At 36.7% G+C, this 20,028-nt stretch overlaps 1 protein-coding gene across 3 annotated transcripts in view; it reads left to right on the forward strand.

The window, feature by feature from the left end:
* The window catches only part of LOC136979164 (sulfate transporter-like), an 83,905-nt gene that overhangs the window by 51,343 nt on the left and 12,534 nt on the right, over nucleotides 1–20,028 (forward strand). For all 3 annotated transcript variants that reach the window (XM_067275093.1, XM_067275100.1, XM_067275107.1), the window contains exons 6-10: nucleotides 807–971; nucleotides 9,229–9,384; nucleotides 9,495–9,577; nucleotides 14,426–14,573; nucleotides 18,843–18,956. In XM_067275093.1, the coding sequence (XP_067131194.1) occupies nucleotides 807–971; nucleotides 9,229–9,384; nucleotides 9,495–9,577; nucleotides 14,426–14,573; nucleotides 18,843–18,956 (666 nt within the window). The remainder of the gene's footprint in view (nucleotides 1–806; nucleotides 972–9,228; nucleotides 9,385–9,494; nucleotides 9,578–14,425; nucleotides 14,574–18,842; nucleotides 18,957–20,028) is intronic.

The raw sequence follows: 20,028 nt of genomic DNA on the forward strand, positions 1-20,028 counted from the left end.
AAGTACTTCTCAAACTTTGATTCTTCTAATTTCTTTCTTGTATTTCTGTCTTCTCCAGCTTTAGGATAGTTTTAAGATAGATTTTTTTAGATTGTGAGTTGATTTATAAAATGGTTGTCATGATTATTGAAATTTTCTAATGGGAATCACAAAACAGATGCAAATTGTTAAATATACACAAATTTTCTACTGGAAATCATGAAAAAAATGTGACATACTCGTTGGGTTAATTTATAAATCTGCATAAATGAATAAATTCTCACAATCTCTCAGTGATGAAAAGTAAAATATATCACCTTTGTTAAGTTTTAGTATTTTCTGTGGTTGGTGGTAATTACTGTGGTATTATAAAGGCATTTTGGTTTTTATCACTGCTTCAAGTCTTTGGGAAAATGAGCTTATGAGTTTCGCACACCGATCGGGACTTATTTGAGATCAAATGTTTTTAAGTTGTTGCTTTAGATCAGTAAGATTTAATGGTTTTTTGTTTTCTAATTTTTTCTTCACATAACCCTACAAAATTTTTGATAATCTGGAGAGTTGGTTGGCTACTCCAGAACTTCTATGATATTCTTCTAGAACCACTCAGTTGTTACATTTGCAATATATTAATGTGCATTGTATATATTCTCCTAATGTGAATACAAAACCCAATTGAAAGAATTTATTAAAATAACTTAATTGTTCTTGAAAGCAGACTTTTTGTATTTTTATATGTGCTTTATGATTAAAAGAAAATAGTGATGTAAAATGAACGAAATTTTAAATATGATCAAAATATTTACATGTTTCTTATACTTTTACAGTTTATCTTTGGAGTTTTAAAGTTGGGAATATTAACTTTTATACTGTCAGATCAGTTGATTTCAGGATTTACTTCAGGTGCTGCAATACATGTAGGAACATCACAAGTGAAAGATTTATTTGGGATCAATGTTGGCATCCATACTGGACAATTTCAATTAATACAGGTAAAGTAGTATAATTAAGTTTTTCTTATAATTGTATTCAAATAAAAATGAAAATTTATATGGGTATAAGACCAACAACTGCCGAATTATCGGGCTAGCAAATGGCTATAGTAATATTAACAATTTAAGTTAATTTGGTACTAGAGTTAGGCGTTAGGCGCCATCTCTTGCTAAATTTAATAATTAGAATTTTAATTAAATAATTTAAATAAATTTAGGCTTAACTGGAAGAAAAGAATCGGCCCGAAGCGGGATTCAAACCCGCAACTTCTGCTATCCGTGCAGACACGTTACCAGTTACGCTACCCGGACCTTCGCTCCGAAATAAGAAATTGTAACATATATTGTGCTAAACTGAAATTTTCGATTCAGTCAGTCAATTGTTATTTTGCATACTATATTTGAATCAGTAATTACTTTAGGCATTGAAAGTACCTTGTAAATGATTATAAAATTGAAAATTGTACAATCTTTTAATTAAAAGGCACTTTCAATACATAAAGCCATTCCTAATATTTTACTTTAAAGTGATAAATTTGTCAATTATTAATTAAATTATGCTGTTTTTATTGAAATTAATTTGCTCATGTAGTTGATTAAACAAAAAGATTTAAAGGTTTAATGGTAGTTATGCAATATAGAAACATTTAAACTAACATCTTTATAATTGATTATAAAACTGGAATACAACTATTATGAATAAAACTGTCTGTGTGTAGATATATTTATAATTTTGAGGTTATTGTTATATTAACTAATGATCAATTATTTAAAAAGTTTATATATTTAATATTTTAACATTATCACTTCTGTAAATAGTGTAATAAAAAAATTAAAAATATTGCTTTTTCTGACTCATTAATGTATTTATTAAAATTTGAATTAAAGTTATAGAAATCTCAAATTATTAAACTAAAAGATATTTTTGAATTTATTTCTCAATCTTCAATTAATTCTCAATCATTTTTTACTTAAGACGTTTATATTCTTCAGAAAAATGATTTGTTTTGTTAAAAATAAATCTTTGCACACAAAGCTAGAACTAATTTAAAATGGTAGGCACAAAAAACCTTACACACACTGTTTCTAGCAAACAAATTAATGAGCACAAACGTTTTCGGCCATTTTAAAAGGCCTTCTTCAGGTGCACTGAGGACGGTTGGAAAGTCGGATAGCAAATGTTTACGTGACGTCATTGTTTATGAGGGGTTTCCTCTTACAAGTGACGTCATAGCAGAGAAGGTTTAAACGAAATTGACCTTGGAAAATATTTTAAGATTAGCCAAGCTGCGTGAACTATTGTCGAAGATATGCGAATTGTGAAAGGCGGAAAAAAGGAAAAGAAAAGGAAATGGAAAGAAAAAGGAAAAAAGAAACCTGATAAATTTAGAAAACGCACGAGAGAACGAAACGGACAAGGAGAGGGTGGACCGGCCTATTTAATTAAGGGGGTTATTGAGGAGTGACCGCCAGGCAGGGGAGAGTGAATCTGCATCCCTGCTGTTAATGCAGTTTCCTTTGAGGGACTCAGTAAAGATTTCTATAGCTTCGATTGTTCTAAGTTTGCTAGAGTCAAGAATAGGAATGGTAATCCTAGCATCTTTCCATTCGGCCGTTATACTGGGTTCGTTTGCGAACTGGGCTAGGGTGGAATTAAATTTTTTGTTGCGCGCGTCGTACCTGTGCTCAGCTATCCTTTTGGTAAGCGATCTGTTGGTTGAGCCTATGTAGGTTAATTTATTGCTTGGCTTAACTCTATTGTCCACCAGCGGAACAGCGGAAAGTTTCTTAGACAGGCTCCAGAATAGAGTTGTTAGATTTACCTGTTCACCTCTAGCTAAACACCTACGCCTAGGACATGCAACGATGCGGTCTCCCGAGGTACCAAGGCTTTTTGGCTATGCTAAAGCCCATAAACCAGGCAAACAAATACGGCCGATCGTGGACAAGTCAAGATCCCCAACACTCCCCCTTGAAAGAGGTTTGCATGAGCTCCTCAGAGCTTATTTGAAAGAATATAGCTACACTGTTTCGAACGCGGGTGAACTCGTCTCTAAATTACAAGGCATTGCTTTAACCGGGCAAGAATTTATCACAGTGCTGGACTATGAAGCTATGTATCCGTCCATTAAATTGGAGCCGTGCTTCTGTGCCCTTAGAGACTTCCTCTTCCAAGCCGTTCCGCCCGGACCTAAGCACCACAAGCAGATTTTGGAACTGGCCCACCTAGTATGCTACAACTCCTTTTTCACCTTCAACCAGCGAATCTACCTTCAAAGAAGAGGGGTCCCAATGGGTAGCCCCCTGTCTGGAGACCTCTGTGAGTTAGTGGTTAGAAAATTAGATAGCGAAGTCCTACAAACCTTCAATGCAGACATTGTACTCTACACGCGGTATGTTGATGATATTCTTATTATTTGGAGATCCGAACCTGACGTTGATAAGCTGCTGCAGACTGTTAATAACAATCCGTTCGGGCTTAAGTTAAAACTTGATCAGCAGGAAGATAGGTTGGCCCATTTCCTTGACCTCAGTATTTTCCTAGACCGCGGTTGTATAACCACTAGTGTATTCCATAAGCCTAATCTTCAATCTTTCTTCATCCCCTCAACCTCGAACGACCCCTTTACTTATAAAATTTCCGCCCTGATCCATAGGGCCTATACCCATTGCTCTAACGCTAATGACGCACTTCGTGAAATTCAGCACATCAAACGCATCGCCGTAGCCCACGGTTACAACGGTAAATTTATAGATGTGCTGGCCCAGAGAATGCATGATCTCATTGTTAACAAAGCTGTTAGTTCCAGTCCTCGTAACCTGCGAAGTAAGCAATTTGTTGTTGATTTCAACCCTAGGTTGAGCCAAGCGTATAAAATCTTATCCAAAAAAGCCAAAGTTGGTCTTACGTACAAGCGCAGCCCTACGATTTATAAGCTTCTAGCAAATAACAAGGATAAATGCAGCGAAGCCAGGATTCCAGGGGTTTACTCTGTTCCGCTGGTGGACAATAGAGTTAAGCCAAGCAATAAATTAACCTACATAGGCTCAACCAACAGATCGCTTACCAAAAGGATAGCTGAGCATAGGTACGACGCGCGCAACAAAAAATTTAATTCCACCCTAGCCCAGTTCACAAACGAACCCAGTATAACGGCCGAATGGAAAGATGCTAGGATTACCATTCCTATTCTTGACTCTAGCAAACTTAGAACAATCGAAGCTATAGAAATCTTTACTGAGTCCCTCAAAGGAAACTGCATTAACAGCAGGGATGCAGATTCACTCTCCCCTGCCTGGCGGTCACTCCTCGATAACCCCCTTAATTAAATAGGCCGGTCCACCCTCTCCTTGTCCGTTTCGTTCTCTCGTGCGTTTTCTAAATTTATCAGGTTTCTTTTTTCCTTTTTCTTTCCATTTCCTTTTCTTTTCCTTTTTTCCGCCTTTCACAATTCGCATATCTTCGACAATAGTTCACGCAGCTTGGCTAATCTTAAAATATTTTCCAAGGTCAATTTCGTTTAAACCTTCTCTGCTATGACGTCACTTGTAAGAGGAAACCCCTCATAAACAATGACGTCACGTAAACATTTGCTATCCGACTTTCCAACCGTCCTTGAAGAAGGCCTTTTAAAATAGCCGAAAACGTTTGTGCTCATTAATTTGTTTGCTAGAAACAGTGTGTGTAAGGTTTTTTGTGCCTACCATTTTAAAAATAAATCAGTTTATAAAACAAAATTCTCTTACATTTGAGGCGCTAACGCCTACAGTCACCACCAGTGGGCCTGGAGAGGATGACGTCAGGTTTCGTCAGATCTCCGCGCCTTTTTCGACCTGCCACGAGACAGTTCAGGTGTGTTCGACAAGAGCTCAGCTACCTCCGACTAGACAAAGGATTGTAGTGGCAAACGACCAAAGCCTACATTGGTGAGCCGGACATTAAAACTCATCGAATTCACAATTTCGCTTGGAGAACAAATATTTTACCAGGTACGTGACAAAATGAGCGAACCCATGGTCGGCCACGTGGCCGTCAAGCCGCCGCCATTTTGGCCCGAGAACCCAGCACTCTGGTTCGCCCAGTTGGAGAGCCAATTCGTCCTCGCTAATATATCCCACGACGAAACGAAATACAGCCACGTAGTCGTGAGTTTATCGGAACGTATGGCTATTGAAGTTCAGGACATTTTGGCCACTCCTCTGAATACCGACAAGTACAAAGCAATTAAACGGGCACTGATCGACCGCATGTCCCAGTCCGAAGCCCAACGTCTCGAAAAGCTTCTACGTACCGAAGAGCTCGGCGACCGCACGCCATCGCAATTCCTTCGACGCTTAAGAACTCTCGCAGGTCACACGGTTACGGAGGACCTACTCAGAAGTATTTGGTTGTCCCGTCTTCCCACCGATATACAGAAGATACTAACCGTATCTGAGGGCACACTCGAATCTCTCGCTAAGATCGCCGACCGCCTTAGCGAATTGTACCCCTCGACATCGAATATCTCCGCCACGTCTACGGCCTCTGCCACAGTCGATCCCAGAATCGCCACGCTTGAAGTGCAAATCTCCAAACTCTCAAAACAAATCTCCGAGATGTCACGACAATATGGCCGCTCTCCACTTCGCCGCCATTCCTCAAGCCGTGGAAGACTCGGTTGACGCTCCCCACCTAACACCTTCCCGAACAATGTCTGCTGGTACCATGCAAAATTTGGCGCGAATGCCCGACGCTGCCGACCACCTTGTTCGATGGGAAACGAGAACGGGAGTCAGTAGAGACGACGACTGATTCCAAAAATTTAAGCCGTCGCTTATTCATCACGGATCGTACGTCCAAAGTCACATTCTTAATCGACACTGGCGCCGATGTCTCCGTTTATCCAGCTTCACGCCTTCCAAAGCGCTGCGCAGAAGACTATCAACTCTTCGCAGCGAACGGCACAGCAATCAAGACATACGGCTACGTAACAATCACGCCAGACTTCTCTCTTCGACGAAACTTTACATGGCAATTCATCGTAGCCGACGTCACACAACCATTGATCGGTGCCGATTTTTTATCCCATTATGGACTTCTCCCAGACCTTCGCAGCAAACGTCTCATCGACTCGACAACGAAACTGGTCAGCCAAGGACATATCCTCAGCGTCACTTCACCGTCAGTACGAACTATTGCCGGCAATTCTTCTTATCATCGACTACTGAGCGAGTTTCCCGAGATAGCACGTCCATCTCCAACCATCGCACCCGTCCGACACTCCACCGTCCATCATATTATCACGATGCCTGGACAACCAGTGCGCTGCAAACCCCGGCGACTTGCGCCGGACAAATACATTCTGGCTAAGCGCGAGTTCGAATTCATGCTCGCTCAAGGGATCTGCCGACCGTCCACCAGCAGCTGGTCATCGCCATTACACCTCGTCCCAAAGAAGAACGACCAGTGGCGACCCTGCGGTGACTACCGTCTACTCAACGCACGAACCGTACCCGACCGTTATCCTGTCCCTCACATAGAGGACTTTGCATCCACTCTTCACGGTTGTGGGTACTTCTCAACCGTTGACCTTGTCCGTGCTTTCCACCACATCCCTATAGCTCCAGAGGATATCCCTAAGACGGCCGTCACCACACCGTTTGGACTATACGAGTTCAACTTCGTGTCTTTTGGTTTGTGTAACGCCACGCAAACATTCCAGTGTTTCATGGACGAAGTTACTCGTGATCTCGAATTTTGTTACGTCTTCATCGATGACATACTTATAGCATCCCAGAATGAAACTGAACATCTGCAGCACCTACGCAAGTTATTTACCAAACTTCGTGACTACGGTGTTGTAATCAATGCATCAAAATGCATATTCGGAAAGCAAGAAGTACAATTCCTCGGGTATCTGGTCAACCCAAAAGGAATCCGCCCACTTCCTCAAAAAGTCGAGGCAATTATCGAGTTCTCTAGACCAACTACCATCCGCGATCTACGCCGATTCCTGGGACTAGTCAATTTCTATCGCCGCTTCATACGCAATGCAGCTCTCATCACTTCATAACTCAACAAACTGCTTCAGGGCAAACCGAGTCCGAAAGATCACCTCGAGTGGACCTCCAATGCCGACAGCGCTTTCCGCAATGTAAAGAACGCCGTTGCTAGTGCTGCACTCCTAGCCCACTCATCACGAAACACGCATCTCTCCCTAATGGTTGATGCATCATCCACCGCCGTAGGGGCATCCCTACAGCAGAGGATCGACGGACACTGGCAGCCGTTAGCATTTTTCAGCCAGAAACTATCGGAACCACAGAAAAAGTGGTCCGCATACGACCGGGAGCTGTACGCTGCCTACTCTGCCGTCAAGAAATTTAAACACATGCTCGAGGGAAGGCAGTTCACTCTATTCACCGATCACAAGCCGCTGACCTTCGCCCTGAAACAGAAACCTGAAAGGGCATCACCCCGACAGTTTCGCTATTTAGACTTCATATCACAATTCACCACGGACATCCGTCACGTCGAGGGTACAAACAACATCCCTGCAGATGCCTTGTCTCGAATAGAGCCTATCACACAGGCGATCGACTTCCGGACACTCGCCTCCACCCAAGAGTCCGACGACGAACTGGGACAGCTCCTCCATTCCAATACAGGTCTCTAGCTTAAACGAATCACCATTTCGAACACCACAGCACAACTCTACTGTGACACATCCACGCTCAACGCCCGTCCCTTTGTCACCAAAGACTTCCGACAGCAGGCGATCGCCTCATTGCACGGGTTGAGAGCCACATGCCGCCTCGTTAAAAAGTCCTTCGTGTGGCCCGACATCGAGCGTGACTGCAAAAAGTTCGTGCGTAGCTGTATTGCGTGCCAGAAGAACAAGATCACTCGGCACACCGTCTCACCGACTGGATCATTTGCCCCGCCAAATCAGCGATTCGACCACGTCCACATTGACATCGTTGGACCGCTCCCGCCATCCAATGGCTTCACATATTGCCTCACGGCAATCGACCATTTCTCCCGTTGGCCGGAAGCATTTTCCATGTCGGAGATCACAGCTGCCGCCGTAGCCAAAACACTTTTTGATGGCTGGATCGCTCGTTTCGGCGTTCCACAGTGGTTAACGACCGATCAGGGATGACAATTTGAGTCCCACCTGTTCAAAGCACTCACAGCGCTGACAGGTACGTCGAGAATCCGCACCACCGCCTTTCACCCAGCCGCCAACGGAATCATCGAGTGATTCCACAGGCAACTCAAAGCAGCGATCAGGTGCCACTCTTCTGACCGCTAGACAGACGACCTACCCATCATGCTCTTGGGAGTCCGGACCGTGTACAAGGACGACATCAACGCAACCGCAGCCGAGCTGGTCTACGGACAAACGCTGCGCTTGCCCGGAGAATTCTTTGTCAACAACAATGACAACACAGTTGACGCGTCCGTTTTCGTCTCCGATCTCCGGGGCAGGATGCGACGACTGCGTCCCGTCTCACCGCGCAAGCACGGCAACCACCAAACGTTTGTGTTCCACGACCTACAGACCTGCTCCCACGTCTTCGTACGCCACGATGCCATACGTAAACCTCTACAGCCCCCATACGATGGTCCGTTCCAAGTACTCCAGCGCTCCGACAAAACGTTCAGGATTAACATCAACGGCAAGGAGGTGACGTTACTATCGACCGCCTCAAACCAGCCTTTGTCGCCGACCCTACAACTTCCGTCCCAACCAGCACGGAAGAGGGACCCCCACCACCAACAGACCTCGAGACGACCCAACCACCCATCACAACTCGCTCCAGACGACGGGTACGCTTCAACCTGAAGTATCGTTAACACTCGCGGGGGAGTACTGAGGCGCTAACGCCTACAGTCGCCACCAGTGGGCCTGGAGAGGATGACGTCAGGTTTCGTCAGATCTCCGCGCCTTTTTCGACCTGCCACAAGACAGTTCAGGTGTGTTCGACAAGAGCTCAGCTACCTCCGACTAGACAAAGGATTGTAGTGGCAAACGACCAAAGCCTACACATTAATAAATAATTTGTTAATTCTATTATTTATATTTAAATTGTGATACTCTTAGCACCGTATCAAACAGTAATAGATAATTTATATTACTGTTTAAGTAGCATTGATTATTAATTCTAATTTTAAAAATACAATAAATAAATAATAAATTTGTGAATAAAAAAAAATCAATTTTTAAATGCAGTATCAAATAATTAAATTAATTTATAATTAATATTATTACAGACATATATTGATATCTTTAATGATTTGAAGCGTACAAATTTAGTAACCCTGTCAATATCAGCAATTTCCCTTTTTACCTTGGCAGTTGTAAAAGATCACATTAATGATAGATTTCAACATAAAATGATAATGCCTTTTCCAATTGATCTTGTTGTTGTAAGTATAAAATATATTATTAAACCATTTGAACAATTTTTGTTTGTTTATATAATATCTGTTTATAATTCAAAATATAAATATTTTCTTATAAAATTATTTCATTTTAGGTAATTGTAGGAACACTTGCTTCTTATTATGGGAACTTTAATACTAAATATCATGTAAAAGTTGTAGAAACTATTCCATCAGGGTAAGTGTAAAATATATTGCATGTATAATTGCTTATTAAAATATAACTTATAATAGATTTAAACAATTTATTCATTATTTCTGTATTCTATGTTATGCACAAAAAAACATATATAAAATACAGTTTTCACAAATTTATTCTCATTTCAAAAATAAATGGTTTTACTCAATTTAATGGTTTTAATATATCTATTCTTGTCATCAATAACAAATTGGCTATTATAGTCAGAATTTTAAAAAATATATAATGTAGAAAATATAAATATGAATATGCTAATGATAAGAAAGATATAATGAAAGTATTGCTATAGTGATCTATATTTTTTTAAATGATATACAGAACAACAACTGTCTCACCAATCAACATCTAGTTGTAGTGAGATGACTCAGTAATTGTGATGAACCACAGAGCTATGCTGGCTGGAGCATTTGTTCCTGGTAGGATTGCTCATGCCAATGAGCTCTATGGGGAGAAATGAAACCAAGAATGACAGAACCACATCTGTGGAGACTTAACCATAGTGATAACATGATCCAAGAATAATACCAGCTTCGATGATGTCTGGGTTAACAAGGTCCACGCTCGTGAGTTAGGCAGAGGCTCACATTTGAAAAATGTGTCACAGTCTCCTTTGGACACCAGTGGTAAAAGCAGCACTGGTGCAAGTATGGCTAGTGCAATGTCCACACCAGTTGTGGGAAACTGACCTAACCTTGATGTTTCTGAGGCAATCCAGCCATAGACCAGTAAGGCAGGTAATTCATAACAGGTGAAATGGACATCAGAAATGAATGACTTTATCATCTATACTTACTACACCATCACAAAACTCGGTTGTCCCTGTACTCACTTATTCTTTTGGAGTTATACACTGGACATGCACAGATCTTGAGCAACTCCAAAGAAAAACAAGAATAACACTAACAATTACTAACAAGGAGAGGGTCAAACATTCAAATGAAACTTGGTGAGCCTGTAGCCTAAACACAAACAGTTTCTTGTCCAAATAATAGGACCCACTTCTCAAGCATTTTTGAAAAATGGACTTCTGAAAATTGAGTGTTTAGCTTATAAGTCATTGGAAATTTTATGTCTCTTCAGAATGGCAATAGCTGAGTGGATAACATGCTAGGCACTGGAGCCAAGAGAACAATTAATTATTCACTTCGAAATAATATAAATTGTCACTATACAGATCTGAACAAAACCTCTGAACTACTTGTATGAGGAAAAAGTTATTGTCCAAAAGTGAATAGAAGTATAATTTTATGCTAGTAGGCTAAAGTGAATGGGAAAAGTGGATTGTTCAGAGTACAAAAACACCTGCCTGCTTCTTCAAGTTTAACTTTGCTTCAGATCTCCACAAATTTTTGATGAGTAGTTTATTTTAAGTCAGACGTGTTGGATTGTATCCATCACCATACAATATTGTCCCAATGTGGGGTTTATTATACTTGTAATAAGTATATCAAATAATGCTGATAAAGTTCTAATTTAAAAATTAGAAAGTTTAAATTTAAAAATGTTCTAAAACAAATTTGATGTATACAAATCAGAAGCATTCGAGTTTTGTTCTTGAAGAAGGTCATTAAAAATGACCAAAAGCGTTCGAATAGATAATAAAATGGCTGCATATTAAAAGGTTTTGTTTGAGGTTTAGTTGTTTTTATAAAGTGCAGTTAGAGAAGAGAATAATACTGATGATGTTTCATTCAAAAGTTTAAGAGTTTGGGAGAGTATCTTAATTCTTACTCATTCTTTAATTGCTGGAGATTACTCAACCTGTTATTTTATGTGATATGTCATATAACAATGATGAACTGTGGTACTGAATTAATCAATAAAATTTTAACAATGGATGAGTTGAAGGGGGCTGAGTTGGTTTTGAAGAGGTTAATGAGACATTTTCAGGCATACACAGGTGAAAAAGTGCTATGATATCACACATACTATGCATAAAATTTTGATTACACAGTAGAATCTCATTTTAACAGATTGCTCAAGCTGCCAAAAACCATCCATTGTTCTGAGAATCTGTTGTTCAAAACAATTCCAGTTTTTAACCCCCATTGACTTTGTCATACATACATATGACAAAGATCATGAAAACTGTATATACTGTATGCCCAAAAAGAAGCAAATTACATATGCTCATTAGCACTTCACTTGACTTCATGATTTGTTAATAAACTCATCTTTCTTGATTTGTTCTGATGCCTCTTTTCTGCCTATTTAATATGACAACCATTTGATATTAGCAATGTCATGTACTGCCTGTTCATTTATGCTGGAATTCTTCAGGAATGTTTTCATGACTTGGAAAGACTTGATGGCCTTGCTAAATTTTGGCTCTGCACTTGGACCAGCATCAGAATGTTTACCAGGCATCTTCCCCTCAATTATATTAGTCTGTTGACGCTTTTTGTACAATTTTTAAATTGTACTGTACATATCTCAGATGTAACAAGTGCATCATTGAACTTTACAAATTCCTAGAAACATCCAAATATTAACTAAATGTTAAAAAACATGAAATTTAAAATAGATGGTGATATTCCAAATTATGAATCTACTAAAACGTTCCATAAAAGGAAGTAAAATTACATTGATTTGTGGGATCTAGGGATGAAATCCATTTTTCTGAGAAATCCATTGCTTTGTGATCTATTAAAATGAGATTCTACTATATATATTCATGCATAGTATGAACATTGGTAGCTTGTGATAAGCACTGCAGAACTGCAGCACCAGAAGAAAAATAAAAACTAAAATCACAAATATAAAATAATATAAATAATAATATATAATATACTTTTATATAATAATATAAATATAAAATAATAATGTTTTGATTTTTCTTTTTCATCTTATGATGAAGGGATATTCTGAGACACTAGACTCTCTGTATCGGTACATCTAATTATTGATTTTTATATCTTGTTTACATTCATCCATCAATATGCATTTTGTGTTCTTCACCCATCAGTTTACTAAAATACATACTGTGGTTACATTATTGCACAAACATTATTAAAATTTTCTTAGAAGTTTTGACAAATTTTGGTGTAAAACTTTATGCTAACTATTTTTTCTGTTTTTTTTTTAATTACATTAAATATCATCTAAAATTCCAATTCATCTATTTTCTGTAAATTTTACACTATTAAATTATTTAATCTTTTTTTGTGAACATTATAAAATAGCATTTTACATACCTTAATAACTTGTATTAAAAGATGAATGTAAACAAGATGTAGAATTAAATAAATGGATGTACAGAAAGTATAGTGTTTCAGAACATCACTTCATCGAGTTGGTAAAAAAATATAAAATAAAGACACAGTTTCAACAAAAAGAAAAAGTCTTGAGTTTTATTAAATAAGTTAATTAAATAAGTTTATTAAATATTAAATATCTTAGTAATCATATAAATTATTATACACAATTAAAACTAATTTTTTAAAATTAAAACCAGTGCTGATCAAACCAGTATACAAAATAAAGACAATTCTATGAAAGCAGTTTGGTACATGCACTCTCCTGCAAGAGCACTGTTAAACAGTGCAGTGTCATTTTCCAAGACCATGATCAATCCTGCTTGTTTGGCCATTGCATCTCATGATACCATAAAATGCTTTTAACAGCATTACACTGTTTAGCAGTGTTGGCACAAGATGGCACATGGCGGGAATTAGTTACTAGGTTGGAGCAGAGGTGCAGAGTACTCCATGACCTATAAATAGTAATATGAAAAAGACAAAATTTTGAATCCTAAATTTAATTATATTATATATAATATATTGCATTCTTAAAATATATGCAATAACCATCTGCAATGCAGTTAAAATTAAGATTAGAAAAGTAACACTTTTAAACAGCAAGACTGAAATTGTTAGGTATAAATATTTCTCACTATTTAAAGTGCCTTCTAATGTAGAATATGCTTGTCTGCAAGTGGGCTTCTGCCATAGTCTTTCAAGCACAGTCTGTGTGAGAGGTTGCATTATAAAGCATTAGAACAAATGGTACAACATGAAAGTTCTGAAACATTTTTTGAAATGTATCTGGCACATACAGCCAGAGTTCTATGAGACTGGAAGGTGTTTTGCTGCACAACATTGCACCAGTGCACTGTAAGTTCCTTATGTGTCAGTTCTTGGTTTAGAGTGGTGTGACACTTTTGGATTATCTGCTGTATTGCCTGATATTGTGCCTACAGAGTTTTTTCCCTTTGTCTTGAAGTTGTCATTAAGTAAATAAAAATTGACAATAAAAATAAAATTGATTCCAAATGAAGACTCCAATAGTTTGGTATGTTTTTGATTTTTCTTGCCTTGAAAAGGTCCTTGCCAGCATGTTTTGTAGGCATCTCTGTGATTTGGGCTTGTGTGACAGCAGTTCTTAAGGTAGTTCCAAAACAAGACTTTTCCAACTGCTTCCAGAAGCTTTACAAACATTGTGTCTTATGGAGAGTACTTTGAAGGCCAATAAAAATAATTCCTATGTATTTTCTGTTATGTTGTTTTTATTATGGCATTTACACCACATATTTTCAATTCAAGTTACTCTTTCAGATTACTTACTTATCCTCAGAACCAATTAAAATAAAACATGTTCCTCCTCTGATTTTTCTGAAGTTAAGTTTTCAAAAGCACTCAAAGTTTAGAAGTCTTAAAAATTTTGCACCAGAAAAAATAATTTGTTTGAATTTTATATCAGGGGAACTTCCTTAAGCATTGCATTAATATTTTTTTCTAATATTAATAAAAATAATAATTATTATATTTATTATAATTAAATTTAAAATCTTATTGTTTATATAAAATATAAAAATATTTTCTATTATAGTCTTCCTGGACCTTCAGTTCCCAGATTAGAATTCATGCCCTATTTGATTATTGATGGCTTAATAATTGGCATTATTGTATATGCTATTACCTTTTCTTTGGGAAAAATATTTGCCAGAAAACATGAATATGAAATTGATCCTTCTCAGGTATTTCTTGAAAATTTTTTCATATTTAAATATACAAAACAATTATGTTATCTAGTTAGGAAATTCTATTAAAAATATGAACTTTTACTGTTTTGTTTTTTTTAGTCATTTAACAAGTTTTAAAAAATACGAAAATATATAAGCAATCCTAATTTCTTGTCTATAATCTTCTGTAGTGTACAATCCACAAGTGCAGTTTTTTGTTGTTAAAAAGTTTATTGTCATATACAGTACCTTGTCAAATTATTAGAAATTATGCAAAAAATTGATAATTTCTTAATTTTTGTTTTAATAAATGCAGTTGTTTATAGAACGTATTATGTATTTTAAAATAAAAAGTAATTTTTGCATATAAAAATTTCAATATAATAAAGTTTAAAAAATTAAAAATGAAAATTAGTATTTTGTAAGACTACCCTTAACAGCCACTAGTGCTTCTAAATGACAAGAATACTTTATATATAATTTTAAAATTTTTGTTTTCATCAATGGGCAATGGTGCTATACTTTAATAAGAACCTCTATCAGTTCTCTTTTTGTAGTAGAAAGTTGTTTTTCCTTACATTTTCAGTGTTGCCATATAAAAAAAAATTATTAGAAGTGTTTGTGGTATAATAGAGAATAAGAATAACATAAAAATATTCATTCCTTAAACAATGTTTCCCCAAAAATATTCAGACAGTTCTGGCTCTTAGCAGTGATGAACTAGACAAGTTAGCCATCCTTGCTGACAAGGTTGCTGAACTTATAGAATCAACCCAACTGGCTGGCGTCAACTTAGAAGCTGAAAATCCCATAATCAAAAATCTTGAACTGCAGATTTTAGAACTCACATGGAAGGTTGCAGAACTTAATGTATCGCATACTACTCACCCCCATTATCGTAGTAGAGAGAGAAACCAACATGACCCAAATTCAAGGTACCGCTTTAGTTCACGCTCTTGGGGAAGAAGCCTCAGTCGTCAGGGATATTGTTACTACCACGATAAGTTTGGATCAGCTGCTAGGAAATGTCGTTCGCTGTGTTCCTTTGACCAAACTGCTGATCAGGGAAACGAGCACAGTGAGCCGCAGTAACGGCCTGTGGGTCCAGCCTGGCTCCTAAATGTAGCTGTTTATTTGTGTATGACAACAAAACTGGCCTAAATTTCATAATTGATTCTGGAGCAGATTTATCAATCATTCCCAACCGCACTAAGAATCAGTCTACAAAGGTTGAATTGTATGCTGCTAACGACTCTAAAATCTTGATGTATGGAACAAAAGTGCTAGAACTTGATTTCAACTTAAGACGTTTTTCAGATGGGAATTCACCATAGCTGATGTGCAGAAGCCTATAATCAGTGCAGACTTTTTGGTTAACTTTGGACTCATTCTTGACATCAGAAACAGATTACTGGTTGACCCCCTGACTTCCCTTACTACACAAGGAAGATATTATACAAGACCACATACTTCAGTCAAAACTGTAATTAGCAATTCCCCAATGTAGGATATCCTCAAGGACTTTCCACATCTCACTCGTCCTTGGCCTTTTTCAGATAAGGTGAGGCACAACACAGTGCATTATATCGAGACACACGGTCCACCTGTATTTGCTAAACCTTGTAAATTGCACCCGGCTCAACTGCAAGTAACAAAGCAAGAATTCCAGCACATGATGGAACTAGGTATATGCAGACCATCAAAGTCCAACTGGGTTTCTCCCCTCCATATGGTGCCGAAGGGCCATAATGATTGGAGACCTACTTGAGACTATCATGCACTGAATAGGATAACTGTTCTCGATCACTATCCAATGCCACACATCCACGATTTTGATCAAAATTTACACGGAGCCCAAGTATTTTCTAAGATCGATTTGGTTAGGACCTTCCATCATATACCAGTTAACCCAGATGATGTGCCAAAGACAGCCATTACAATGCCATTTGGGCTATTTGAATTTGTTTTCCTCTCTTTTGGTCTCTGTAACGCAGCCCAATCATTCCAACGATTCATGCATGAAGTTCTGCAAGGCTTAAACTTTTGTTTTTCATACTTAGACTACATCCTCATCGCTAGCACCTCGTGGGAAGAACATTAGATGCACATGCGGCAAGTGTTTATTAATAGAAATAACAAACAAGCATGTATTATGTGTTGAACAAGAATGTGAATTGTGGACTTACAGAAAATTTTCATTTTGTGAAGAACTCTAAGTAAAAATTCTCATAAAATTGTAAAAAAGTGTAAAAACTGATTTTGTTATCCTTAATTCTAGAACAAAAGTTTTGTAAATTATAAAATATAAGTTCACATTTCTGATGAAATAATTTATTACTGACAAAATCTTCAACTTGCAGCAGACCTTTTATCGCAGACTACTACAGGAGTCAGGAGATTTTTATCTTTATTAATTGAAATTTTACTTACATAAATGTGATTATTAAGGCAGTTCTGACTGAAGTTAAACTAGAGAACAAGAGTTAAACAGAGGGAACAAAAACTCTAGGCTGTAATAGTAGTCTCCAACAAAAGATCTGACTGTTGTGAGTTGAGTTTTATCATTAAGGGACTATTTATCATAAATGTAAATTTGTATTTTTAGTTTACAACATTTTTGTTTTAGTATAAAATTTTAATAAATCTATTGGAGGAGATAACAACAAAAATATATATTTAACAAGTCAACAGTTAGAATGTTTTGAACAGTAATGATTGATATTTTTATCTTTGAGATGATTATAATATCAGTTAATTATAATATGCTTATCATATTATAATTAACTGATTTTAGTATAGGATTTTGGGAGACTTTTTGTTCAGTTAGTATCTTGTTTGAAAGTTTTTTCAAGAACTGACATACTAAAAATCAATGATCAAAGAATAGCTTTAATACAACCACATAATCAACAAAGGGAAAGAAAGAACAAAACAAAAAAGCTTTACAAGATGTTCAAATTTTTTATATTTTCATGTTGTACAATCTAACTGGACAAATATTGTGATGTCATCATACAACGTACCCTGGTGGACCAAAATCTAAGATTAAGGTGAGATTTCTAATCTTCTCGTCATTTTTAAATACTTGCTGTCTAATCCTGAAAGAAAAAATAGAAGAAAAAGACAGGAGACAAGGAGTTAGATCCAGAAGTCAATGTAGAATGAAACATATTACATTTCCTAAAACTTATTTGATATAAAGAAAATCTTAAGAAGAAAGGCAATTAAAAACACATTCTTTTCATAAAAGGAACAAATCTTAATAAGTTGTGGCCGTCGGCCATAATAATATACTTATATTTGTTAATTTTAGTTAGTCTTAGTCTTTCCTTTGTTTCTTTGTCTTCTCTTTTCCTAAACTTTCAAAGACAGTTATTGCCTTGGGGTGGAATGAGCGGTTCTAAGAATCTGAACACGGAACAATAGAAGGTGCGGCCGGGTGAATAGCGCCCGAATATAGATCACTTTTGGACGAGACACGGAGGAGATCAGACGTGTGAGGAGCTCGAAAAGAAGTTGATCGAGATAGAAGTTCGAGGCTGTCCAGACAGGGACCGAGTAAGAGAACGTAAGTCTCAAATAACGATATAGAGGAGAGAATCCGAAAGACGGAAGTCGATAACAGAACCGAGACCATCCCCAAAGTGCGTGTCGTCCTGAAAATAGAAAAATCCCGGGTGAAGAAACTTTTCAATTCTCATTTCTTCCCACTTTCCTATCTCCCTCATTTTTCCTTTAGTATTAAGTTAGATTTAAGTTAGAATTAAGTTAGGTTAGTTACGCGTTTTCTCCAAAATTTTATTGTCGCGCGATCGGGGAACAGTCATTTCATGCCTTGTTTGGTACCAGGAGTTTTGTGAAAGCCGCGCCGAATCTAAAGGTTTTATATAACCAGTTGGGATTCCTGATAAAACTTATTTGTACAAAGTGAAATAAAGGGACTTTGAACGTCTGTATAATTGTTGTAGAGTCTTTCTGTACTTTCGTTCGCAGACCGTATGGTACCACTTGTATGTACACCACAAAGTAATACACTATAATTTAATGATTAACTTTATTTTCATTTCTAACTTTATTGAAATTATATAAATTCATTATTTTAATTATAGCATGTTTTTTATTTCTTAACAATTTAATTTTTTAAAAATGAAAAGATGAATTTTGAATCATCATTATTTATATATATATATATATATATATATAATGATTTAAAATTTATATATGTATATATCAAATAACTTATATTCTGGTAAAATTTTAAATATTGACAAAGATTTTTTTTAGGAGTTTCTTGCCCTTGGTTCAGCCAATATCTTTTCTTCCTTTTTTCGTTGTTATCCTTGTTCAGCTTCATTATCAAGAAGTTTATTACAAGAGAAAACTGGAGGGAAAACTCAAGTTAGTCAATTATTGGTTATATTTATTGTTATTACGTTTATTATAATTTAAAATTGAAATGTTTACATATTTGCAAGACACAGTCTAGTCAAAAAAATACATAATTATATTAAAAATATAAAATACAGGGTTATTGCAAATGAATCATCAATGTTTTAAAGTCCTGTAACATCCAAAGTATTGAGCCAGGTCATCCATGCCAGACATGAAATGAAAGAAAAACACTTCCATGCACGAAAAGCTAGAACTACTTAAAATAAGTAATACAAAACCTTTCACACTTTTTTCTAGCAGAAAAACTCTCCAAATTTGAAAAACACATGGGAATTTCCTTGCAACACACCAGGTGCTAAGCAGTAGAAGGCATTTTCAATGACTTTCTCTCCCAGCAGTATCGGGCTCCACTTCATTAGCATACTGAGATGACTCAATACTTGAATGCAGAACATCCACATTGCTGGATTGGGCATTGCAATAATGAGTGTGGTACCCAGATCTCTGAACCTCACATTGTGTGCATTTTTTTTTTTTCCTGTTGGAGTATGTAAAGGACGCAGTTTATGTATCACCTATTACTCACATCTTTGGCAGATCTCCAGGACCACATTACTATTGCAATTATGACCATCTAGGAAAACATGCTGCAATGCATACGGCAAACTGGACTTCTGCTTGGACATATGATGTGTTACCAAAAGAACACATGTGTAACGTCTATAGTCCTATAACAAACTTTGACAGTTTCTAGTTCTTTTAATATATCACTTATTGTTAAATCTGAATTATTGTTGGAAATACAGTTGCTTGAAATTTGATGATTCATTTGTAATAACTCTATATATTGACAAAATAAATAAATAAACAAATTATAAAGTATTTTAGTGAACTAATCAAACTCGTAATAAAATTTTTCATGTTCAATAATTTATTTTAAAATTATTTTATTGATCATATGAAGATTACAATGCAGAATTTTCAAGTATTGCATCAAATTTTCTCAAATTTTATATGTAAATTTTTATATATTGTTTATTAAACCTAAAATTAAAATTTTCAAAAAGTACTGAGTAGT

This window comes from Centruroides vittatus, unplaced genomic scaffold (assembly GCF_030686945.1).
Source record: "Centruroides vittatus isolate TY-2023 unplaced genomic scaffold, ASM3068694v2 contig_1154, whole genome shotgun sequence".
Lineage (NCBI taxonomy): Eukaryota > Metazoa > Arthropoda > Arachnida > Scorpiones > Buthidae > Centruroides > Centruroides vittatus.